Source organism: Rhodotorula paludigena, assembly GCF_050403205.1.
Source record: "Rhodotorula paludigena JCM10292 DNA, Rt_paludigena_JCM10292v1_ctg1, whole genome shotgun sequence".
Taxonomy (NCBI): Eukaryota; Fungi; Basidiomycota; class Microbotryomycetes; order Sporidiobolales; family Sporidiobolaceae; genus Rhodotorula; species Rhodotorula paludigena.
In genome coordinates, this window is record NW_027481457.1 from 1 (window position 1) to 23,050 (window position 23,050).

The 23,050-nt window shown below is 66.6% G+C and overlaps 11 protein-coding genes across 11 annotated transcripts; 4 read left to right on the plus strand and 7 right to left on the minus strand.

Annotated features, from left to right (window-relative positions):
* Positions 1–305: 305 nt before the first annotated feature.
* Positions 306–1,055, plus strand: YAE1 (Yae1p; the record flags this gene model as incomplete). Its single annotated transcript, XM_076645292.1, has 2 exons — positions 306–470; positions 531–1,055. The coding sequence occupies 2 exons, from the start codon at positions 306–308 to the stop codon at positions 1,053–1,055; spliced, it is 690 nt and encodes a 229-aa protein (XP_076508819.1).
* Positions 1,056–1,553: 498 nt separating this feature from the next.
* Positions 1,554–4,340, minus strand: JCM10292_001872 (uncharacterized protein; the record flags this gene model as incomplete). Its single annotated transcript, XM_076645293.1, has 3 exons — positions 1,554–3,655; positions 4,004–4,175; positions 4,263–4,340. The coding sequence occupies 3 exons, from the start codon at positions 4,338–4,340 to the stop codon at positions 1,554–1,556; spliced, it is 2,352 nt and encodes a 783-aa protein (XP_076508820.1).
* Positions 4,341–6,002: 1,662 nt separating this feature from the next.
* On the minus strand, positions 6,003–6,476 carry SSS1 (translocon subunit SSS1; the record flags this gene model as incomplete). Its single annotated transcript, XM_076645294.1, has 4 exons — positions 6,003–6,038; positions 6,122–6,201; positions 6,297–6,330; positions 6,417–6,476. The coding sequence occupies 4 exons, from the start codon at positions 6,474–6,476 to the stop codon at positions 6,003–6,005; spliced, it is 210 nt and encodes a 69-aa protein (XP_076508821.1).
* A 99-nt stretch (positions 6,477–6,575) lies between these two features.
* Positions 6,576–8,058, plus strand: BET2 (Rab geranylgeranyltransferase BET2; the record flags this gene model as incomplete). Its single annotated transcript, XM_076645295.1, has 8 exons — positions 6,576–6,644; positions 6,719–6,872; positions 6,934–7,050; positions 7,130–7,348; positions 7,458–7,591; positions 7,663–7,761; positions 7,833–7,908; positions 7,970–8,058. 8 exons carry the CDS (start codon positions 6,576–6,578, stop codon positions 8,056–8,058), a joined length of 957 nt encoding a protein of 318 aa, XP_076508822.1.
* Positions 8,059–8,191: 133 nt separating this feature from the next.
* On the minus strand, positions 8,192–10,531 carry JCM10292_001875 (uncharacterized protein; the record flags this gene model as incomplete). The annotated part of the gene is made up of 1 exon (XM_076645296.1): positions 8,192–10,531. The coding sequence occupies one exon, from the start codon at positions 10,529–10,531 to the stop codon at positions 8,192–8,194; it is 2,340 nt and encodes a 779-aa protein (XP_076508823.1).
* A 271-nt stretch (positions 10,532–10,802) lies between these two features.
* Positions 10,803–12,005, minus strand: JCM10292_001876 (U1A/U2B'/SNF family RNA-binding protein; the record flags this gene model as incomplete). Its single annotated transcript, XM_076645297.1, has 5 exons — positions 10,803–10,983; positions 11,044–11,191; positions 11,280–11,562; positions 11,663–11,835; positions 11,939–12,005. The coding sequence occupies 5 exons, from the start codon at positions 12,003–12,005 to the stop codon at positions 10,803–10,805; spliced, it is 852 nt and encodes a 283-aa protein (XP_076508824.1).
* A 185-nt stretch (positions 12,006–12,190) lies between these two features.
* VTA1 (Vta1p) lies at positions 12,191–13,723 on the minus strand (the record flags this gene model as incomplete). The annotated part of the gene is made up of 5 exons (XM_076645298.1): positions 12,191–13,030; positions 13,094–13,169; positions 13,234–13,361; positions 13,447–13,541; positions 13,624–13,723. The coding sequence occupies 5 exons, from the start codon at positions 13,721–13,723 to the stop codon at positions 12,191–12,193; spliced, it is 1,239 nt and encodes a 412-aa protein (XP_076508825.1).
* Positions 13,724–14,036: 313 nt separating this feature from the next.
* JCM10292_001878 (uncharacterized protein) lies at positions 14,037–15,878 on the minus strand (the record flags this gene model as incomplete). Its single annotated transcript, XM_076645299.1, has 8 exons — positions 14,037–14,094; positions 14,160–14,386; positions 14,456–14,496; positions 14,558–15,123; positions 15,183–15,319; positions 15,372–15,462; positions 15,518–15,689; positions 15,797–15,878. The coding sequence occupies 8 exons, from the start codon at positions 15,876–15,878 to the stop codon at positions 14,037–14,039; spliced, it is 1,374 nt and encodes a 457-aa protein (XP_076508826.1).
* Positions 15,879–16,235: 357 nt separating this feature from the next.
* On the minus strand, positions 16,236–19,991 carry BST1 (Bst1p; the record flags this gene model as incomplete). Its single annotated transcript, XM_076645300.1, has 6 exons — positions 16,236–16,566; positions 16,629–17,072; positions 17,128–17,506; positions 17,565–17,912; positions 17,969–18,097; positions 18,155–19,991. The coding sequence occupies 6 exons, from the start codon at positions 19,989–19,991 to the stop codon at positions 16,236–16,238; spliced, it is 3,468 nt and encodes a 1,155-aa protein (XP_076508827.1).
* Positions 19,992–20,152: 161 nt separating this feature from the next.
* JCM10292_001880 (uncharacterized protein) lies at positions 20,153–21,457 on the plus strand (the record flags this gene model as incomplete). Its single annotated transcript, XM_076645301.1, has 4 exons — positions 20,153–20,223; positions 20,290–20,386; positions 20,446–20,553; positions 20,615–21,457. 4 exons carry the CDS (start codon positions 20,153–20,155, stop codon positions 21,455–21,457), a joined length of 1,119 nt encoding a protein of 372 aa, XP_076508828.1.
* Positions 21,458–21,593: 136 nt separating this feature from the next.
* JCM10292_001881 (lactonase family protein) lies at positions 21,594–22,974 on the plus strand (the record flags this gene model as incomplete). The annotated part of the gene is made up of 4 exons (XM_076645302.1): positions 21,594–21,770; positions 21,836–22,203; positions 22,287–22,516; positions 22,598–22,974. 4 exons carry the CDS (start codon positions 21,594–21,596, stop codon positions 22,972–22,974), a joined length of 1,152 nt encoding a protein of 383 aa, XP_076508829.1.
* Positions 22,975–23,050: the final 76 nt, after the last annotated feature.

Sequence of the window (23,050 nt, forward strand, 5' to 3'; positions counted from 1 at the left end):
CCCCCCCCCCCCCCTCCCCCCCGAGCAATTGCTCGCCCCCCCCCCCCCCCCCACACCCGCCCCCCCCCCCCCCCCCCCCCCCCCCCCCTTTTGTCCGATCTGGATACCCGGCTGGCCGAATTCCCATCTCCCTTTCTGCTTTCACATACCCCTCGCGATCTTCCTTTGACGACCCTTCCGCCGGCTAGAGCACCCTTGCTTCGCTTCGTTGCAACTCTGGTAGTTCGCCGCGGAGCTCAGGGGAGGAGAAGAAGCTCGACTCGAGCTGATGAAAGCCGGCATCCGCTCGCTCTGCCGCACGCACGATGAGCATCGGCGCAGACGCACACATGCTCGACGACGACTCTGTGTGGCACGACGACGAGCCCAGCGGGTCGTCCGCTGCTCCTGCGCCGCTTGCTCCGCTCGACGCTTCTTCGGGCCAGATCTCGCAACAAGAGTGGGACAAGCTCTCGTCGCGCTACTCGGACGTGCGTAGGTTACTCGGAGTCACGAGTCGCTCAAATGCTGACTGTCTGCATCCTGTGCAGGCCGGATATCGTGACGGCATCACTGCCGGCAAGAACGCTCGTCTGCAAGCCGGCTTCGACCAAGGCTTCGCGCTCGCAGCGCCGTACGCGCGCGAGCTTGGCACCCTCCGCGGCATCGCTGCGACACTCCTCTCGCTCCTCACCGTCCCGAGCGCCAACGCGACCCGGCACGCCGGCGCCCTCCTCTCTGCCGTGTCGCCCGAGACGAAGGAGCGCGCCGTCGCCGAGCTGCGCGAGCTCGTGACGGCCCTCGGGCACCTCGACGCCGTCAAGGTTCTCCCCGTCGACGAGGAGGCCGAGCAGCACGCGCGCGAGCACGAGGACGAGGGGATCAGCGAGGTCATGCGCGAGCGCCGCGAGATGCGCGAGATGGAGGCGCTCATGAGCGGGCTCGGCGGATCGAGCGTCGCGGAGAAGGACGTGCAGAGCGGCCAGCGCGCCGCTGCCGAGTGCAGGCGCTGGCTCGAGGACGTCTTGCGCGTCTTTGGCCTCGAAGGCGCGCTGCCGGCCATCGAGCGCTCTTGAAGGCTGCCTCGTTGTCGCTCTGCCGTCGCGCGAAGGCTTCCCCGACGCGCGTACCGGCACACCTCGCAGAGGAATCTCCGCAGGCTCGGCGAGGCCGTCAGGTGGGCTCGCTCAAGGCGCGGGTCTGCGACACGCGGCAGCGGAGGCCGCGACGGTGCATGCGCTGCACGGCAGACTCGACGAAGCAGTCCGTCACCCTCAAGCAGTGCCGAAGGGCCCCACTTCCACACCGCACCATGTCGGGGCAGTATGATCCCAGAAGGGCACGTCGTAGTTGCGCTCCTCCTGCCCTGCAATAGACGCCAAGGTCTCTCAGCCCTTCAGGCATGTGTACTGAGCAAAGCGCGGGACTGCTGGTACAGGCTACTACCCAAGCTGGCGCAAACAGAACCCGAGGGAGATGTACAAAAGAACCATGCCTGCGACACCTCAGGCGCCCCTCATACGAACGACCCACCGAGAGAATAGAGTAGAGCGCGCACACGTCGGCGGGGCGCCTCATGCCGCGACGGCGAAAGCGGCCTCGACAGGCCGCTGCTGGTCGAGGTTGTCGACGAGGGCCTCGATGGCGCCGTCGACCTGGTCGAGCGGGACGCCGCACCCGAGCGCGACGAGCTGGCGGTACTGGGCGAGTTTCGCGCCCGTGCCGACGCGCGCCTGGGCGTCGACGAGCGCGGCAAAGAGGCGCTCGCGCTCGGCGCGGAACTGGGCGATGCGCGCCTGGAGCGCCGCGGCGCGCTCGACGGCGTCGGCGGGCGGGCGCGCGACGAGCTCGGCGTACGCGTCGAGGTCGGCCTGCGGGCCGTCGGCGCTCGCGGCGGCGCCGCCGTCCTGCTCGTACTGCTGCTCGCGCTGGTCCTCGTCGCGGACCCACTTTTCCCACCCGAGCCGGAACCGCTTGCCCATCTTGGCCGCGAGCTCTTCGCGCAAGCGCGCCTCCTCGCCGCCCTCGACCCCGTCGACCTCGTCCCCAGCTCCCGCCCCCGCCGCCGCTCCCGCGAGCTGCAGCTGGTGCTGCGCGTGCGCGTCGAGCTGCGCGACCGCGCGCTGCGCCTCGGCGATCTCGCCCTGGAGCGAGAGCGCGAGCGCATCGGCCTGGACGAGTTCGCGCTCCTTGTCGGCGAGCTCGGCGTCGAACGCGGTCGCGAGCGAGTCGAGCATGGCCGCAACCGAAGGGATCACCTCGCGCGCGACGCGCTGCCCCGTCTCGGACGAGTGCAGCCGCTGCTGCGGGTGCGGCGGTGCGGGCGTCGGCGTCGCGCCACTGCCGCCGCCGTATACTGGCCGCCCGCCTGCCGCCGACGTCCCGACCGACATGCCCGTGTCGACGCGCTGCATCGCTGCCCCTCCCGGACCGCCGCCGTTGACCACCCCGACACCTGCTGCTCCTGCCCCGAGGAGGTCGCTCATGCCCGGCTGCGGGTGCGCCGCGAGGGCGGCCGCAGCGGCGGCATTGACGACGTCCTGCTCGCGGAAGCGCTCGTCTTCGAGGATGTAGTCCTCTGCCGTCTTGCCGTCGCGGTTGGCAATCTTGGGGTCGGCGCCGTTGTCGAGGAGGATCTTGACGAGGCGCTTGGAGCGCGCGCGCGCGGCGAGCGTCAGCGCCGTCTCGCCCTCCTCGTCCTGGAAGTTGAGGATGTCGGCGACCTCGTCCGGGTACTCTGCGAGGCGGTGCAGGACCGTCTCCATGTAGTAGCGCGCGGCATGCGTCTTGCCCTTCTGCAGCGCAATGTCGACAATGTAGTGGAAGACGGTGCGGTCGTTGCGGTCAATGTTGATGGTCGAGCGGTGCAAGAGCTCAAACAGCTCGGGGAACTTGCGCAGGTCGTAGTTGTTGGTAAACATGACGCTGCGCATGAGCGCCGTTTGGCCCATCGAGTTGGCGCGGAAGATGTCGGCGCCGGCCGAGAGGAGGAGCTTGACGATGCGCATGCGGCCCATGGCGCACGCCCAGTGGAGCGCCGTGTGGCCGTCGTCGTCGATGACGACGTTGGGGTCAAAGTCGCTCGGCGGCTGCAGGAGGAACTGCGGGATCTGCTGCGACTCGCTGACAAAGTAGTCGAGGATCATGCGCGCGTACCGCAGCGGGCCGAGCCCCTGCAGCTGCTGGTGCGCCGAGACGGGCGCGCCCGCGTCGTGGTGGTGCGCGACCTTGCGCTTCTTGGACGACGACGGCCCGGGCTGCCCGCCCGCGCCGTCGACATAGTCGCCGTCGCCCGCATCGGCGCCATCGCCCGCGCCGCCGCCGAGCGGGCTCGGCGTCTGGCTCGTCTCGCTCGCGTCGTCGTGCGCAGGCGTCATGCTCCTCCCGCCGGCATAGTCCTCGTCGCTGTCCTGCTGCGCGAGCGCGGCGGCCCTCCGCGCGGCGGCGGCCTTGCCGACGGACGCGCGCGGCGCCTTGGGCGGGGGCGTCGGCATGCCCTCGAGGTCGACGGCGACGTCGTGCTTCTTGCGCGGGCGGACGGGTGCAGCCGTGATGTGCTTGGGCGCGAGCGGCGGGGACGTGGCCGAGGGGACAAAGTCGAAGATGGGCTGGAGGAGGCGGTCGACGCCGTACTGGCGCGAGAGGGCGATGCCGCGCTCCATGGGGATCCATGTTCCTGTTCAGAGCAAGCTAGGAGGTCAGCCAAGCTGCAGGGCGAGCGGAGGAGGCGAGTTGCAGCGTCTCCCGCCTCTTGCGAGGAAGGCGCCGGGCGCGACGCGACGGGCAAATGCAACGCGTCGAGGAGCCGACGGCAGGCCTCGCTGAGCCGACCTAGCAGCCGCAGGAGCGCAACACGCCTCGCACTGCGAACCTGACGCGCTCTGGTCCGCTCTCGGGTGCCCGGCGGCGGCATCACGCGCTCGGGTGGCGGTCCCGCAAAAGTCGCGTCTCGCGCCGAGGAAGCCACCGCGTCTCGGACTGGCGAGAGCGAGAGAGAAAGGGGCTGGGAGGACCGGCGACGCACCCTGGTACTTGCCGTACCCGCCCTGGACCTTTTCGTGGGTGCCCTTTTGGACCTCGCGCTCGAGGACGCGGGTGCGCTGGGGCTTGTCGAAGCCGGCGACCTTGAGGATCTGGGTCGCGTTGAGCCAGGCGTCGGCGCGGCGGCGCATGACGGCGACGCCGTGGCAGGGCATCTGCGGGGCGCGGGGCGCATCGAGGAGGGGCGGGCGGCGAGGGTGACGAGCGGGAGGAGAGCGGGAGGGTCAGCCGAGAGTGAGAACGGCGAGAGGGGTGGCGGCGGGACTCGCCTCGTAGACGGGGACGCCCGAGTAGGTCGCCGAGAAGATCTGGACGTCCATGCGGGCAGGTGCGAGAGGACGACGGCGGCGACGAGGAGGAGAGGGAGGGAGGAAAGGGGAGGAAGGGGGCGGCAGGGGCGGCGGGATCGGGGGTGGAGTGGGTGTGTGCTGAGCTGCACTTGCTCGTGTGCGCTGCTGCTGTGCGCTCGTGGGCGGCGAGAGGAGCGACGCGGAAGGGCGGGCAGCGCCTCGACGCGACGCACGGCACCGGGCGCGCCGAGACAGCGCAGCGCCGCCCTCGCACTGCCCGCAGAGTGAGCAGCCGAGGGCACGCGAGTACCCAGTAAGCAGTCACACACAGCCCTGCTCAAGTCCCGCTCGCCCTCGAGCGAGTCGAAGCCGCTTCTCGCTCACGGCCATTCGCCGCCTCTCGGCGCTCCGCCGTCGAGCCTTGATCGCCCCCGTCCACCGCCCGCGCCCAATGTCGCCGTCCAACGAGCCCTTTGCACCCCAGCCCGCAGAACAGGCAACCGCAGCAAAGGCCCGCGTGCCCCTCAGGTCCGCCCCCTCCCTCTTCATCGCCCTCGCCCGAACTCCCGCTGACCTCTTACCCCCACTCGCACGCGCGTGCTACAGCTGGCGGGACGCATGCGGCAAGTGAGTCCTCGTGCCCTCTCTCTGCCCCACTCGCGCGCCAGCCCCGCCCCGAAAACGAGCTGACCTCGCCTCGTCCAGGCTCCTCGTCCCGCTCAACGTCTGCCGGCACGAGAACCTGTATGCGACCTGGAGTGCGCACCCCTCTCGCGTCTCTTCGTGCGTGCGCTCATCGAGGCTGACCTGGCTTTGCGACGCTGCTGCGCAGAGTGCGACGACGAGCGGTGCGCTGCCTGACCCCGTCCCAATGAGGATGCCTTCTCATCGTAGTGCGCTTGCTGACGCATTTTTCGGGCCGACAGACACATCTACGAGAAGTGAGCCAACTCGTGCATGTCCTCCTCCGCGAGCGACGCGCTGACCCTCTTCCTCCTTCGTCTCCAGGTGCCAATACGACGAGTGCGCCTCGCCTTCCCCTCTTTCCTGTCCACAAGCTCCGCCAGACACTGACAACCACCTTTGATCTCCCTTCGCTCGCCTCGACCCACTCGCCTCGACCCGCTCGCCTCCTCGGACCCCGCTCCTCCACTCTTCTCTCCCCTCTTGCGACACCCCCTCCACTCGCCCTCTTCGCCCTCGCCCTACGAACACTCGCCCACCGACAGCTACATCAACCGCATGAAGCTGCTGTCAAAGCAGGAGCTGGCAAAGGCCGACGCGTAGGGGTAGAGACGGTTGTTCGGGGGTCGTAGCGAGGCGACGTCGAGAGGTGCACCGCGCCGGTCGGGGTTCTCTGTCTCTCTGTTCCTCTCTGCACGGCGAGGCGAGGCGAAGCGGCTTGTATGTCAAGGACAGGGCGAGGTCTGGTTTGAGAGGTGTCGCTCTGCGTCCAGATGGATGTAAGATGGCAGCCAGTCTCGAGCGCGCAACCTCTCGCCTCGCTCGCCCCTCTTGACACGGTGGAGAGCACGACACAAATACATCGTTTTGTTGCACCCACCCCGCCTCGTCTCGTGGCGAACGAGCGAGGGGGGAGGAGACAAGAGAGACAACGACTGGACCGAAACGAATGCGAGTACAACGCCTGCCTGCACGCCCCCTTTTCCTCTTTATTCTAGGGATAGAAGGCTATGCGCCTCCGACGAGGATGTTGTTGATCGGGATCTGCGCGACGCAGACCCTTGTTGCAATCAGCCCACGTCCCGAGGCGGGGCAAGGGGGGGGGGGGGAAGAGAGAGGGGACGCACGTGGATGAGCTTGACGAGGTAGCCGATTCCGCCCATCATGGCGAACCCGATGGCGACTGCGCGGCAGATCTGGGCGTACTCTGCGGAGGGCACGCGATAGGGGAGGGAGAGAGGGCGCAGGAGCCGGGCGTCAGCGGGTGCGAGGCGGGTGCGCGGGCGAGGGAGCGGGACGGACCCTTCTTGTTTGGCTTTGTGCAGCGGTTGATGAACTGCGGGCGAGTGGACGCGCGGGTGAGCGGGTGGTCCACGTCGAGGAGGAGTGGGCAGGGGAGGGAGCGGGGGAAGGAGGCCGCACGGTGTTGCCGTCGCGGACAAAGACCTTTGCGCTGTCTGCCAAGTCCTTTGCGGCGTCCATCGCGGGCGAACGGGGGCGATGCGGGCGACGAACGAGAGTCGCGTCGTCTCTGTGGAGGACGAAGGTCTCTCGCTCACGCTCACAAGGGGCTGTCTGGGGATGGCCGAAGCACTCCCGACGACGCTCCTCGCCGACCTGCACGTCGACTACATCCAGTCGCTCGACCAGGCGCGTCTCTGCTCCCCCTCCCCTCCCCCTCCTTCCCCTCATCTGACCCGCACTCTCTCTCTCCCACACTGCAGAAGCGCGACGAGCTCAGCTACCACTACACCGAGCACCTCCGCATCAACGGCATCTACTGGGGCCTCACCGCCCTCGCCCTCCTCGGCCGCCAGGATGCCCTCCCAAGGGACGACATGGTCGCCTGGGTCCTCTCGTGCTGGCACCCCGACGTCGGTCCGTCCCTCCCTCCCCCCTCCCGCTCTCCCCAGACGCACTGACACAGCCATCCGCACAGGCGGATTCGCCCCGCACCCGGGCCACGACCCGCACATCCACTCGACCCTGAGCGCCGTCCAGATCCTCGCCATGCACGACTCGCTCCACCTCGTCGACACGGACAAGGTCGTTTCGTGTGCGTCGCCGTGTCCCTCCCCTCTTCGCTCCCCGGCTCGTCGTCCCCGCTGTCCTCGCTCACTCGCTTTCGCGTGCAGACATCCTCTCGCTCCAGCACCCGACGCGCGGCTCGTTCGCCGGCGACCGCTGGGGCGAGCAGGCCTCGCGCTTCACCTACTGCGCCGTGTCGTGCCTCTCGCTCCTCGGCCGCCTCGACGCCCTCGACCGCGACCGCACCGTGCGCTTCATCGAGCGCTGCCGCAACTTTGACGGCGGGTTCGGCATGGTCGAGGGCGCAGAGAGCCACGCCGCGTACGGTGCGTCTCGCGCAGTTCCTGCTCGTCTCGCTCTGAGACGAGCGCTGCTCCAGCGTGGGCAGTGCGAGAGGAGCGCGACTGACGCGCTTTCCCCCTCGTGCGCACGCAGTCTGGACCTGCGTCGGCGCGCTCGCCATCCTCGACCGCCTCGACGTCGTCGACGCCGACACGCTCTGCTGGTGGCTCTGCGAGCGCCAGCTCCCCAACGGCGGGCTCAACGGGCGGCCCGAGAAACTCGAGGACGTGCGTCGGCCGTCCTCTTCTTTTCGGAGCGAGGGACAGAGAGGCTGACAGAGGGAGAGAGGGAGGAACAGGTCTGCTACAGCTGGTGGGCGATCGCGTCGCTCGCCATCCTCGGACGGTCGCACTGGGTCGACGGCGCAAAGCTGTCGCAGTTCATCCTGTCTGCCCAGGTGCGTCCAGCGGAACGCTCCTGCAGCGTGGAGGCGGGGGAACGAGCACTGACTAGGCGCGCGCCACGCAGGATCCGGACAAGGGCGGGATCGCGGACCGGCCAGAGGACGTGGCAGATGTCTGGCACACCGTCTTTGGCCTCGCAGGTGCGTCGTCTCTCTCCGACCTCCCAATCCGCCCGCATGCTCACCGATCTGTTGCGTCCAGGCCTCTCGCTCCTCGACTACCCTGGCTTGCAGGCGGTCGACCCCGTGTACTGCATGCCGCGAGCAGTGACGGACAAGCTCAAGAAGTGAGCGCGCGGCGGAACGAGCAAAGCAGTGGTCTCTGGCGAGCTAGTCGAAATGTTGTTGTCAATGTTAGCGTCTCTTCCACACCGTCTTGCCCAGTCATCCCCTGTGCCGAGAGACTGTATCGAGTTACGGCCGTCTAGGGCGGGGTCGCCGCATCAAAGAACTCCAGCTCGCCCGCAGCCTTCTCCCGACCGTCCCGCCGCCGCTGCCGCCCGCCCTGCCTCCCTGCCAGTATCTCGACCTCACCCCACAAGTCCGGCCGCTCGCTCCGTATCCGCTGCGCGACCCGCTCGCCCTCCTCTGCGCCCTCCCGCCGCGCGAACCGCAGCAGCGTCTCGAGCGTGCTCACGCCCGCCCTCAGCCCGCCCTCCTCCCCTCCGCCGCTCGCGAACGCCGCCTCTTCTGCGTCGCTCAAGCGGCCCCACCTCGCGAGCGCCTCGACCCAGCTGTCGAGGTGCTTGCGGTTCGGCCTTACGCCGCGCATCCGCCCCGCGACGAGGTCGGTCCAGACGCGCTCTGCGCGCCGCTGCGCCGCGGGCGAGCCGTCGAACGCGCACGCGTCCAGGAGCGTGCTCACGCTCGTCGCGTCGACGCCCGCGCCGCCCTCGTCGCCCGCCGCCGCCGCGTTGAGGCACATCGAGTCCCAGATGCGGTACGCGGCGTTGTAGGCGCCGACGCGCGCGTACGCGCCCATGAGCGCGTTGAAGAGGGCCGAGTCGGGGTCGACGTGCACGTCGAGCTTGATGAGCGCGTGCAGGTGCGCGACCGTCGCGGGCGAGGCCGACTCGGCGCGCGAGTAGTACGTCAGGAGGAGCGCAAACGTCGCGCTGCTCGGCGCGTGGCCCGACGTGCGCATGTCGGACAGGAACTCCATCACGAGCGGCGCCGGCGCCGGCTCGCGCGTTCGCGACGGCGTGAGCCCCGTGAACGCCGCGAGGATCGTGTTGTACGCCGCGCGGTCGAGCACGGTCGGGTCGAGCGCGCGGATCTCGTCGTACGCGGCAAACGCCTCCTCGAACGACGCGGCGGCGCGCATGAGCGCGACAATGTGCCACATGGCCGTCGCGCCGTCGAGCCGCACGCCGCGCTCCTTCATGTCGGCGACGAGCGCGCGCGACCAGTCGAGGTCGGGCGCGTGCGGCGACGCGCACGCGCGCAGGAGGATGTTGTAGATCGACGAGTCGGGCGCGGTCGAGTACGAGCGGGACGACGTTGCGAGGTCGTCGTACAGCGACTTGGCGACAACGAGGTTGGCAGGAGTGGGCGAGGGGAGGAGGAGGGCGGAGAGGAGCGGGTGCACCATGCCCGAATCGGGCTGGACCGAGCGATCTCGTGCGACCTGGTAGAGCTGCAGCGCCTGAGGCAAGCGATCTGGCTGCCGCGCGAGCTCGTCGAGCACGATGGTCCACGCGTGCCGGTCCGCCGACCTTCCGAACAGATCCTCAAGCTGCTCGATGAGCTCGACGCCCTCGTCCGCCGAGCGCACCTTGCTCGTCCCCTGCCGGATGAGCGTGCTGATCGTCATCTGGTTAAACTCGTACCCCTCGTCGCGCAATCTGGTAGCGAGCGCGAGGCCCGCCTCATACCCGCGCTCGACCGCCTCGAAGTACAGGAGCGCGTTGACGGCGGCCGTGTCCCGCTCGCCGCCCGCGAAGACGAGCTTGGCCAGCCGCTCGTGCACCTGCCTCGCCGACGCGCGCTCGTTGGCCTCGAGGAAGCCCGTCAGGAGCGCCGTCTCGGTGAAGACGTCGGGCTTGACGCCCTTGGCGGTCATCTCCTTGACAACGGCGCGCACGTCGTCGAGCTTGCCCTCCTCGAAGAACGCCGAGACGAACGTGTTGTACGTGACGACGTTGGGCTTGACGCCTGCGCTGCGCATGGCCTCGACCAGGCGCCGCATGCCCTCGAGGTCGCGGTGCCGGCGGTACCCCTGGAGCACCACGTTGTATTCCGAGACGGTAGGCGCGATACCGTACGTGTGCTGCACCGCCTGGAGCCACTGGACCGCGTGGGAGAGCCTCCCTGTCGATACCATGCCGTGGACGAGGTGGTGGTGGTCGAAGAGGGCCGGCTGCAAGCCGTGCACGGGCTCGAGGTCGTTGAAGATGCGCCGCACGAGGCTGTAGCGCCTTGTGCGCGCTGCAAAGCTCATCAGGGTGCGCAGCTGCTGGTGCGTGAGCGGCTGGCTGCCCGCATCGGTGCTCGTGCTGCCGGACGGCGACGACGCTGCGAGCTGCACATACTGCGGGTACAGCTTGGCGACGAGGTCGGGCCGGTCGCTCCTGACCGCACCGAGCAGCTCGCGCGCGAGCTCGCCCGTCGTCTTCTCCGGGCGGCGGAAGAAGAATGCAGACGGCGATGAGGAGGAGAAGGGGCGGACAACGGCAGCGGGAGGCCGTGCAGCCGGCCGTGGCCGTGCCGGCGGGGCTCTGGGCTGCAGTGCACTGCGCAGCGCTCCTGCAGCAGCTCGTCGCATCGTTGCGCAAGCGATAGTGGCGGGGGAGGACGCGAGCCGTCAAGTCCGAAATGTTGCGCTCGCGGCAATCCTCCCAATCGAACTTCTTGCGTGGCGTCCATGCCGTACTGAGTCTAGTGAGAGGAGAATTACGCCCAGGAGCGGAAAATGGCTCTCGCAAAAACGGGTGCCCCTCGTACAGCTCGTTCCAAGGACGAGACAGCAAAGCAGCATGAGAAAGAACGCTGTTGGTACATTTTGCAACATCGGTGCAACAACTCCGGCTCTCCTCCTACGCCCGCCGCGCCCAGTGCACCGTCATGGGCGCATCGCGGTCGACGAGGAACCCGTCGAGCGCCTCCTTCGCGACGCCCGCCTGCGCCGCCGACTCGTACTGGATGAGCGCCGAGCCGCTGTTCTTCGGTGCTCCAACGGGAACAGGGACGAGACGGATGTCGGAGAGGCCGGGGTATCTGCAGTGGGCAAAGAGGGTGAGCAGGTTTGCGGAGCTTATCAGGATGCGGACAACGTACTGCTGGAACAGCGCAGACAGCATCTCCGTGTTGACCTCGGCAGGGAGGCCCTGGACGAAGAGCGCCGGGTTGGGCTCGCTGCCCTGCTCGGCGGTAGCTGGTCCAGCTGCTGGTGCGTCCTCGTCGTCCGACTCCTCCATCATCGCCTCTGCGCAAATCAAGCAGTTCCCGTCAGCTGGAAGTTCGGAAGGACAGACGGTTCTCGGTATGTAACAATCGCTGCGGGGCAAACGCACCGTCGTCGTCGTCCTGCGCCTGCTCCTCCTGCCGCCCCTTCTTCCGCTCGGGCTCGTCGTCGCTGTCCTCCTCCTCCTCTTCCTCCTCGTCCTCGCGTCCACGCTTCTCCTGCCTCCGCTGGTCGATGAGCTTCTTCTGCGCGCCTGAGACGGTCAAGCGCGACTTGGTGCCCGCGTCGGCGCCGTCGGCGTCTCGCAGGCCGAGCTTGATCGCGTAGACGGCTTCGGAACCCTCGGTCTGCGCCACGGTCGCGTGAGAGGTCGACTTGGCGTACGAGATGCGCTGCGAGGCGATAGCAACAATGAGCATCTCGAGGCTACTTGGGTAGCCCCGTCTCTCGCCAGCGGCGATAGCAAGGCGGATCCAGCAGAGCGAGACGCACCAAGCCCTTGCCGTAGAACGACTCGCCGTCGAGCCCGCGCATGGCGGCGGTCGAGCTCGCGAGGTCGCGGAAGACGACGAAGGCGGTCCCCCTCACTTTGGGCGCGCGGGTGTGCACGACATCGAGGACGCGGCCGTAGACGCCAAAGAGGACGTAGAGTGCTCGTCGGATCTCTGCAGGATCCGTACGGGGCGAGGCGAGAGCGACGTGAGTGTCGTTGCGCGATGAGGCGGGGAGACGGCGACGACGACGACGCGAGAGGGACAAGGGGCGCACCGTCCTTGGGGATCTTGTAGTTCAGGTTGGACACGTACAGCGTCACGCTCGGCTGCGCGGACGACATGGCAGCGACGTCGAGTGAACAGCAAGCGAAGTCGGGAGATCTGCTGTAATCGCCTTCCAACTCGCTTGTATCCGCGACTATGCACCTCACGTCTGTACCCTCGTCTCGATTGAACGACTTCCCTTTTTCTCGCCGAGCGTCGCGCGAACATGCAACATTGCATTCACAAGCCATCGTTGCATCGTTCAGCCGCCGAGCATCGCCAGCGCAAGCCTGAGCTCCTTCCTCGCCGTCTCAAAGTCGTCGTAGTTGAGCGCCGAGATGGCCCATTTGGCGTGCTTCTGCACCTGCGCCACCGTCATCGGATCAAATTCGTCGCGCTTCGACTCGACCACCGGCGCGGGCGGCGCCAGCGGGCGGGAAGGCGCGGTCGCTGCAGCGGCGGAGGGAGCGGAGGGGCGTGCGGGCGCAGCGGATGGAGGGGAGGGGGCACTCGGCTGTGCGGGAAGGGAAGGCGCCGAGGGAAAGACGGCAGACGGGAAGGCAGGAGGTTCCGAGGGCTGATGCGCTCCCGGGTCGGGAAGGTTCGCCGTCTGATGCGTCTGCTGGACGGGCGTCGGCGGTGCCGGCGACGCAGGGTCGTCGACGGGTGTATCAAGGAACGAGGGGACGGCGGGCGTGGCAGCGTGAGAGGATTCTTCGTCGATGAAGTCGGGTGCGTCCGAATCTGCGGGCGGCGCAGATGGCGCCTGTGTCGGCTGCTGTGGGAACGGGTAGGACGCCGGCTCGTCGTCGTCCGCTTCTGCTCGTTCCGAGCCCCCGACAGATGCCGCCGTTCGAGTACTCGCTGCCGGAGTCTCGCCACCCTGTTCCACCTGCGCTCTCCGCTCGTCGTCTGTGCCCAATTCGGCGAGCTCCTTCGACAGTTCCTTCGCCTCGGCAGCCGTCACTTGCGAAGTCTCGACGGCGTCCTCTTCGCCCTCCTGCAGACCGCCAGCGGGACCTGGTGTAGGGGTCCGGCCCTCGCGGAACGCCTTGGCGATGTCGCTCGCCTTCCACTTGGCGTACTTGATCTTCTCGCGGTTCTGCGGACGGACCTTGTGTGGGCATGCGCCTCTTAGCAGCTCCCAAGAGCGCACGGAACGCACCTCGGGGGTTGTCTCGCCGAAGATGGACAGCACTTCGAGGAAGTTGGCCGACGCGAGGAACTTGCGGGCGGTCAGCCTGTTCGACCGAAACGTCAGCGACACACACAAAGCGGAGTATATCAGACTCTGGAAGTGCGCACCTCGTCGCCTTGCCCTTGCGGTCCTCGTTGTCCGCCTGCGAGAAGATCTTGAGGCCGAAGTTCTCGACGTAGGCGGCGGCAGCGATGTCGTCGGTGATCGCCTCATTGTTTGAGTGAGCTGCTTTCGTCTGTGTACGCATGCAAATTGACATGAGCGGATCCACCCTCCCCCACTTGACGGGACAACGCCGCGTCGGAAGGCAGTCCACCCACCTCTTCGAGCTTGTCCATCAGGCTGAGGAGGAAGGACTGGCTCTCCGGGTCCTGCGCGCGCACCGACATGGCCTGCTGCAGCGCATAGTACGTGCCTGCGGACCCTCGACCCGGTCAGCGCGATGAGGCGGCGGCAGCGGTGCGTGCGACTCGGAAAAGCGTAAAGGCACCACGCACACCAGTACGAGATGACTGGCTCGGGCTTGGCGAGCTCGTTGGCCCGCGCAAGGTATGGCGAGATGGCCTTGAGCTCTTGCGGGACTGCCGGGGTCGTCATCGCAGCCCGGTAGAGGTGCAAGCGATTCGCGGTGGGGCTGGTGAGAGTGACGGAGCGCTGGAGAGCTTATCGAGCAAGTGTGCAGACTCTCGAGGGAGGAAAGCCGATGACACGGGAAACGGCAAGAGCGTAACCGGCTCGAGGCGGTGCTGGCGGGCTTGCACCGCTCACTCGACACGCTTACAGAGCTCCCGAACGTGTACGGTGTACTGAAAGAGTGTTGTACCACAGGCGAGACCGAATCGGAGGGCAGCGGCAGAGGTTTGTACAACACGGAAGTGGGCCTCTGGTTGCGCGGACCACAATCCATCCCTTACAAGTTCGCCTCTGCCCACTTTGAGAACGCCTTCTTGCTCTTGACCTTGTCCACACTTTTTCCGAGCGTACGAGCATGAGCTGCGCGCCGGGGAAAGCAAGAAGGATGGGACAGACGCACTCAGCAGTCGACACGGGACGGCACTCGGCCGCATGGTTGTACCCGAGCCTGTCGCGCCCGTCCGGCGTTTGCTCCGCGGTGTAGAAGTTCGGGCGACGGAGAATGCTGACAACGCAGCTCCCGCCGAGGCCGAGGTTGTGCGCCAGAGCGTAAGCCGTCTTGCCCTCCTTCTCGAGCTGGCCGGGTACGCAGCGCGGGTCTTGCATGGCGCCGGCCCAGCCACGAAGCTGTGCGGGAAACACGATCTGTGAGCTTGTAGCCGCCCGCTGTAGCGTGCTCAGCGACCCTCTTCGCACCTGGTTGACAAGGTAGAAAGTCATGCCGAGCCCAGTCGCGCCTGCAGGACAGTGAAAGTCTTGATTTTAAAAGCGACGGCGCGATGGGAGGATCAAACGCACCCAACGGATGGCCCTTCGCCAGCAAGCCCCCTGATGCATTCACAACCCACTTGCCGCCGTACGTGTTGTCCCCCTTCCGGACAAGCTCATGCGCCTTGCCCGGCGAGCACAAGCCGAGCGCGTCATACGTCATGAGCTCGTTGGCAGCGAAGCAGTCGTGCAGCTCGACAACCTGCACATCGTCGGGCGTGATGCCCGCTTTGTCGAACGCCTCCTTTGCCGCTACACGGGTCATGTCTGCGCCCGCGAGCTCGATCGAGCTGCGGTCGTTGAACAGGCGCGGCGAGTCGGTTGTCATGGCCTGCGAGACGATTTCGATCGCCTGGTTCTCGAGCTTGTGCGCGCGCAGGAATGCCTCGGAACAGACGATGGCGCAGGCGGCGCCGTCCGAGGTCGGGCAGCACATGGCACGCGTGAGGTACGACGTGACCTTCTTGTCCTTGAGCACTTCGTCGACCGACTTGGCCTGGTGGAACTGGGCGTACGGGTTGTTGACGGAGTGAGTGTGACTTTTCGCGGCAATCTTGGCGATGTCGTCCCACGAGGCACCGTAGCGCTCGCAGTATCTGCGTCCAGGCGTACTGATCAGTCTTGGACAACTAGAGAAGTAAGGTGTGCAGCGCACTCTTGTCCGCCGTTCCCGAAGATTTGCGCCGCGAACGGGCCCGACGAGAACTTCTCCATGTCGTTCATCAGCCCGACTGTCTTGCTGAGCGGCGCATCGCGGTCATCGAAGATGGTCGAGAGTGAGCCAGGGGCCATCTGTGAGGAGGCCGTCAGTCATCCGGTGGAGCGCGATAAACCCGGGACGCGCCTTCTCGAAGCCGAGAGCCATGACGCAGTCGGAAATGCCATACTCGACAGCTTGCCGAGCGAGCCAAAGAGCCGAGGAACCAGTCGAGCAGCTGTCGATTCGGCTGATCAGTGCGAATTATCATCGAGCAAGCAAGGTGAGCGCACTTGTTGTTGACGTTGATGATCGGGATCTTCGTCATGCCGAGCGCATACAGCGCCCTCTGGCCGCAGGTGCTGTCGCCGTAAACGTAGCCGGCGAAAGCCTGCTCGATGTCGTCGTACGTAACGCCAGCATCGAGAAGAGCTTTCGTCGCCGCTTCGACGGCGAGCTCCGGATCTGCGCGAGGCCCGACGATCAGCGCTGTGCATCGTGGACTGGAGAAGCTCTGTTTGCCAAAGGGAAACGGCCGCCTATCAGAAAATGGCGCATGAAGCGAAACGTACAGTCGACGCGGTTCCGAGGCTTCTCGAATGCAGTCTGGCCGACGCCGACAATGTAGGCCTTCTGAGTCTGAGTAGGAGCCATGGTCTGTAGCTGAGGGTCTAGAGTCCAGACAGCGAAGTGAGCAAGGAGATTCCGAAGTGCAGCAGGGTCGGAAAACTCGACGGCAGCGGCTCTATAGGGTTGAGTGTCAGCGCAAGCCTGGCACGGAGCGGACTTGGACTACGCACCTCTGCGGTGGGACGAAGGGGGGGAGAGAGGAAGACAAGCCAAGCAGCCCCACCTGCTCGCTCGGGAGGAAGTCGCCGCATTCCGGCCTCGACTGGTCTGCAACCTAGCGAGCGGAGAGCGAGAAGGCGAACAACAGAACAGAATCCAACAGACTGCGTCTACGTACGACTGGACAGAAGCAAACAACAACGAGAGCGAGGGAAAGAGTGTCTATGTCCTGCGAGCGGACGAGGCAGAGACGCTCGCGACTTTGCGCGCAACGCCGTCGGCCGTCAACAAATCGCCGACAGGCTCGGGTGGCGCGCTCGTCCTGCGTTTGCCTGTGCTTCCTACACCTGCGCCAGGCACGCCGCTCGCCCCTTCGGCCGCATTGGCGAGTACGTTCGGGTCGGCGCCGACGAAGGCGTCGCTTGAGCCGAGCGCGAGCCAGACAGATCCAAGGTTCGCGAGCGAGTAGAGCCGATGAGCGAAGCGGATGCCGTACAAGAGAGAGTAGGCGGCGGGAATGACGAAGGCGGCGGCCGTGACTAGGGGCGAGAAGCTGCAGCACGACAGCGTGGATCAGACACCATGTCGGCGGCAAAAGACTGGAAGAGACCGCACCGCCCGCCAGTGCTGCGCTGTAGCATCTTGCCGCTGTGTAGCGCCTCGACGTTGGCAAGGAAGCCGAACACCATGAGGACATTGTGGTCGGACGAGAAGGGGGCAAGCCATCCGACGGCGAGGTTGCGCACCCAGACGACGAGGATGAGGGCATTGATCGGCAGGAGCGTCACGAGGACGAATAGGACCGAGAAGGAGTAATGGTAGCGGTCCCACAACCGCTTGGCTGCCGCCGGCGAGATTGCTGAAGAGGCGGCGCCCGGTGCGGAGGATGTCGCGACCGTCTCCTGCGCCTGTGCGAGGATGCGCATTGTCGAAAAGAGATGAACCAGAGCGATGACGAGGAAGGCAAATTGGTAGGGCGCGAAGAAGAGGACGATGAAGAGCAGGCCGATCATCGTGAGGATCCGCTGGAGTGGCAGCGGCTCGGCCGGTTCGGCGATGCTGCAGCGGCACGAATGTCAGTATGATAATGGGAGGCACGTGAGGCTCGACGCACGGGAAGAGCGCCTTGAGACGGGCAGGTCCCTTGGCCTGTACGAGCCTGCTCATCCAAGCACCGCCCGCGACGATCGCATAAAGCGCCCAGTATTCGAGCACGACGACGCCGAGGAGCGCAAAGACGAGGAACGGCGCGAGCGGTGCCCAGAAGCTACCCGCGTTGCCGAGGAGCGCGGTGGCGATCCAGCTTGGCGGGAGAGCGAGGTGCGAGTGCCGGTGATGGCCGGGCTCGGCGCTTGCAAGGTGATCATGGGAAGACGAGTGGGAATTGAGGAGGGCGGTCTGTAGGTACGAAAGAGCGAGAAGGCCGAGGACGAGCGCAGGGAAGGTGCGGCGCGCGAAGGTAGAGAAAGTCGCGCCGAATGGAGGGAATGCGCCTGCTTGAGAGGCGTGAGCTGTTGGTCACGCATGTAGGCGAGAGCTCAGACCACGCACTGCCCGTGTTGTACTCCTTGACCTGCTTGCCGAAGACGAGCATGACGAGCGCAAACGGCACCGTCACCATCGCCATGCGGTACCGCACGACGAGGGCGCCCAGCGTGGCCCACACATCGACCTTAATCTCGAGAGCCAAGTCGGGTTTGCCCGGCTCGTGCGCGCATGTCGGGTCGAGGAAGAACTGCAGGCGCGTGCCGGACGAGGCGAAGGGCGAAGCGGGCGGCGGAAGGTACGGGCCCGAGGCGTGCGTGTAAAGCGCGGCGCGGCGCACATTCGGGAAGTACTTTGTCTCGTGCAGGACGGGAGAGTACTGGCGAAGGAGTGGAGCGAAAAGCGAGTCTTTCTCTGCGGCGATTGCGAGTCAGCTTGCGCTCGTCCAGTACAGGTCACGCGAGACGCACCTTGGCACTCGCTGCGGTAGACGTGCAGTTTGAGCGTGAGAAGCGAGGTGTCGAGTGCTGGCAGCCAGATCTCGGAGACAAGCACCGGATGGGCCGGCAGCGCCTCGACCTTGTGCCCGCCAAGGAGCTCTGCGGAAGAGACGTGTCAGTCAAACCGGTGCGGATGCTAGCTGCTAGAGGACGCACGCAGAGCACCCTTGTCGACGACCTGTACGCGCTTGTCGCGGTCCGCAAATTCGGCGAGAACCCAGTCGTCCCTCGCGCCCTCCTTGACGATTACGACGATCGAGTCCTTGCCCTCGAGCTGCTCGGCCTCGAGCGAGACGAGCGAAGTCCGCCCCTCTTCAATCGGCGCAGGGAGGATCGGCGACGTCGGCGCATGCGGCGAAGCGGGCATGGACGCGACGTGCTGGGGGAACAGCGGCGCACACGCCGTCTCTGCCGAGTCGCCCGCCTCAGGATCGGCAGCCGCGCCAAAGTGCCGGCAAGCCCACACCTCGACGTGCTGCTCGGCCTTCCTGCGCCCGATACTCGCCGACGTGAGGAGCGAAAAGACGCGCGGGCCGGTGTACGTGCGCGAGGGCGGAACCGGCATGACGAACGCCTGCCTGCCTCGCGGCGCGTTCGCAGATTGGACGACGAGCCGCTGGCCCACCTCGAGCTGCTGCAGCGGCGCGCCGCGCTCGAGCGCCTCGAGCGGGACGCGCCGCGCCGACATGGCCGGGTCACTGTCGCGCAGCTCGGCCTTGTCCAGCGCAGGGCGCTCAACGCCGCTCCCGAGCCAGCGGCGGCTGAGCTCGGCGACGCGCTCTTCGCGCGGGAGAACGCCCTCGGCGCGGCGGACGTCGACGATTGAGAGGAGCCCGGACGCGACCTGGTACATGAGCTGTCGGCACCACAGGATCGCGAGGTGGTCGATGGGCGTCTGCACGCCGGGGATGGCTGTCGTAAAGACGGTGAAGCCGTTCGAGCCGGACGTCGGGACGAGCGAGGATAGCGAGACGGACTCGGACGCAATGGTCACGTCCGAGAGGCCGCCGCTGATAGAGATGAGGACGAGGTCGCGCAGCTCTTCGTGCGGCGGGGCGCGGAAGGCGGGCAGGGCGGGTGATGGAGGGGCGAGCGAGGCATATGTCGAGGTAAAAGTCGACGATAGCTCGTACGCATCCCTCCAGTACGAGTTGATGGCGTCGTACACGCGGTCTACTCCCGAATCCACCGTGACGGGCGGGACGGCATGCGGCGTTGCGAAGGTGATCAGAGTCGAGATCGAGTACGACTGGTAGTGCGGGTTGAGGAAGGCTGCGCGCGCGACGATGCCGCCCATCGAGTGTCCGACAACGATGACGGCCGTCGGGTCGGGTCGACGATCGCGACCGGTCGCCTCGTCCTCGTGATTGGCGTAGAGCGAGAGGATGTAGCGGATGCAGTCGGCCGTGTACTCGGCCTGGTCGAGCAGTGTCTGCCCGTGGAAGGCCGAGAAGTCGTCGTTGAAGTCGAGCGTGAAGAAGTCGAGGCTGGCAGCACCGTCGCGAGTAGCGACGCCCTTGCGGCGGACGCCCGGCACCTCGGACCAGGTGCGTGCCGCTGCCGCCGCAAGACTGCGCACCTGTCGGAAGCTGCCTGCGTTGCCGGGGACGAAGAGGACGGGCGTGCCCGTGAGGCGCAAGCGGTCGTTCCGCGGCGAGTCGGGGTCGATGACGGGGTCGTCGTCCCAGCCTGCCTCGCGGTAGAGATACAGCCCCCACGGCCCATTTCCAAGCCTCGTGAACTCGCGTCCGAAGCCTGCGAGGTGCAGGTAGCTCGGCGACATGAAGCTCATTTGGCATGACCCGGCCCCACCGCCGCGTGCTCCGCTCGGGAGGGACCCTGGCGGGTAGTGCGGCTGGGACGCGACATGTGCACGGAACGCGGCTAAGCAGGCGCAGAGGCTGCACGCGGCTGTGACGGCGAGCCAGGCCGAGATGCGCGGAATCGACGAACGCGGACGAGGAGGAGGCGGAGAACGGCGTGCGGGGGCCATTCTCGGCCGAGGACGCGCCGTCAGCACTGTCTGGTGCTCGGTCTGCGCGTGGTCCGCCTCCTCGAGCGAGCCGAGCGCGTCGTCCGAGTCGAAGCGGAAGCGCGCCATCTCGCAGTCGCCGTCTCGCTTCGACGCCGACGTGCGCCGAAGCGGAGAAAGCGATGCTGCTGGGGAAGGAGCTGTACCGTCAGCTCGTGCGCGAGGCCACGCACCTTCCCGACGCCCGCATCAGGTTGGTCTCGTCCTCATCAGCTCGTGCACCGCCTCGAACCTCAGACTCACCCGTCCTCGCCCGCAGCGAGCATTACCTTGCGCGCATCCGCACCACCTTCCTCGAACGCAACGAGCCCGAGTCGAGCCAACAGGCGGCGCGCCGAACCAAGCACGCTCAAAAGGTCCGCTTGCTCCTATTCTCCCGCTGCATCGTTCAGGCTGACCAGACTCGTCTTGGCAGCTCCTTCGACAATTGCAGGCTGTCAACGATGGCTACATCCATGCTCTGACTCGCGCGTACGAGACGGCGTACGGACTTCGAGGGCCGCAGAAGCACCAAGCGCTTGAGGTTCGACCACCTTTCCCTCGGACCGTTCGACTCTCGTACTTACTCGCTCCACGTCGCACAGCCTTTCACCAACCCCGGCCTGAAGAAGCGCGAGTTCCCGCCTGCTCTCGCCGCACTCGTCACCTCTTCCATCGCGCACACCTCGCGCCCTCCCTCGACCGCGCAGCTCACCACCCCGCCAACACTCCCCGAGCGCGCCGACCCGACGTCGGAAGAAGCGCGTCTTCTCGGCCCGCTCACACCCGAGCGCGTGCGCGCGATCCGCAGAAGGTGGTGGAACAGCCAGACGGGCAAGATCCGCGCGCCGCTCGCGGTGCACGTCCGCCGCCCGGGTGGCGAGGACGTGCGCGACGTCGGCGAGGCGACGCGGCTCTTGAGGGACGCGGGGCTCGGGAGTGGCCTAGCCGAGGACCTCGTGCGCGCTGGATGGAGCCGCCTTGAACAGCTCGAACGGACGGCGACGAGCAAGCAGGTGCCGCTCCCGCCGCGCAGGCTCCAGACGGCCGAGCAGCGTGCCACGAAGCATGCGCCGCCGGAGAAGCTCGCCTTACCGCGCATCGAGGATGCACAGCGGCGCGTACTGAGCCCGTCGGCCCGCAACAGCAAGTGGCACAACCCGAAGCAGCTCACGGCGCGACTCTTGCGGCGGCGCGCCGAGGCGGTCCTCGAAGAAGGCCCCGTGGTGGTGGTGCATGTACCTGCGCCGTCTGCAGCGGCAGAGGAGCAGGAGGGGGAGAAGAAGGCTAAGGTGCCGAGCAAGAAGGGCGGCGCGGGGTTCGAGGTGAAGCGGAGCGAGCTCGCTCACGGCGAGAAGGGGCGGGTGCGTGAGATGACGGATGAGGAGCGGTGGTGGCACGAGCAGGAGGCAGCGTCGGCTTCGGCGGGTGGAAAGAAGCGACGGTGAACCTGATGGAGCTCAGGGGAGGCAAAGCGGAAAGTCGTCCCCGCCCCCGCCTCACACCCTCTGGTCCTGCTTCCCGCTTCCTGCTTCTGCTTCTGCTCCCTGCTCGACAAGATTGTCTTCTGAGGACCTGCCCGGCATGGTCGCCGCTGCTCCCGCTTCCTCTTCCTCCTCCTCTTCGTCGAAGCGCTACCTTCTCGTCGGGACCTTCAACACCAATCTCATCGCGACTCTTGCGTTTGACCCGCAAGAAAAGACGCTCGAGGTCGCTGCACGCAACGACGGTCAAGCTCCGCACAGCTGGCTCGCGCTCAATGTACATCCTCCCCTCTCAACTTTCCCCACCTCGGCTCACCTTCTGCTCGTTTTCTCGTCCCGCAGACCGCAAAGGACCGCTTGTATGCAACGTCCTGGACTGAACCTCCCGGTCTCGCATGCTACGCCATCGCCCGTCCCGCCGAGGGTGTTCCGACCGTCAAGCACCTCAACTCCGTCCAGACGGCCGCCCGTTCGGGCTACGTCTGCGTTTCGCCAACGACGGCCTACTCCGCCGGCGGGCCAACGGGAGAGGTCTTTCGCTTGAACGCCGAGACGGGCGCGTTCGAGGAGAGAGTGCTGCAGAAGCTCGACTTTGTCGGCGAGGATCGGCAGAAGGACGATGGGTCGACAATGGACTTTGGCGGGCTCCGGCACGGGTCGCACTCGTTCGACTTGTCGCCCGACGGCAAGCTCGCATACGTGGCCGACATGTGCGTGGCGAGTTTCACTAGCGGGCTGTCGGAGTCCGACCGGAACTTTACACTGATCTGACCCTTCATGTCTCTGCACGCAGCGGCCGCAACGCCGTCTTCGTCTTTCGCGTCAACGACGACGGCACGCTCACCCTCACGGACAAGAACATCGCGCCGCGCCCGACCGACGGGCCGCGGCACGTTACGCCGCACCCGAACGGCCGCTACGTTTACAGCCTGCAGGAACACTCGAGCATGGTCGACACTTTCAAGGTCGACCGGGAAAGGGGGGCGCTGAAGCATGTGTTGGGCCTCAAGATCATCCCGCAAGGTGCGTCGCGACAGCGAGCTTGTCGGGCTCTCGCAACCATGTTTGCGAGGCGTTCTTACATGCGTTATTCCCTCGGCGCAGACCACTCTCCTACGCTCTACTGGGCGGATGAAGTGCGCGTCTCGCCCTCGCAGCAGTACCTCTACTGCTCGACGCGCGGTCTTGAGCCCTCCACCAAAGGCTGGGTCGCCGTCTACCCTCTGTCACCCTCGGGCATGCCTAGCTCCGACACCCCTCTGTGCCTCTGGGAGACGCCGACGAGCGGGGGGTGGGCCAACGCCGTCGAGCCGGCGCCGAGCGCGTACAACGATGGCGCGAGCGGGCTCGAGTATGTCGCGCTGACGGACAGCGCGGAAGGGCTCGTCATGATCCTCTCGTTCGATGGCAAGGAGATCAAGGAGGTTGCGAGGACGAAGCTGGCGGGCGGCGCAGGCGCTGCCACGGTTGTGTGGCTGTAGAGGAGAGGCTATAGTGCTACAAACAACAAACGCTCGCAAGACTTTGACTCCGCTGGCTCTCCGCAGAGGACACGCA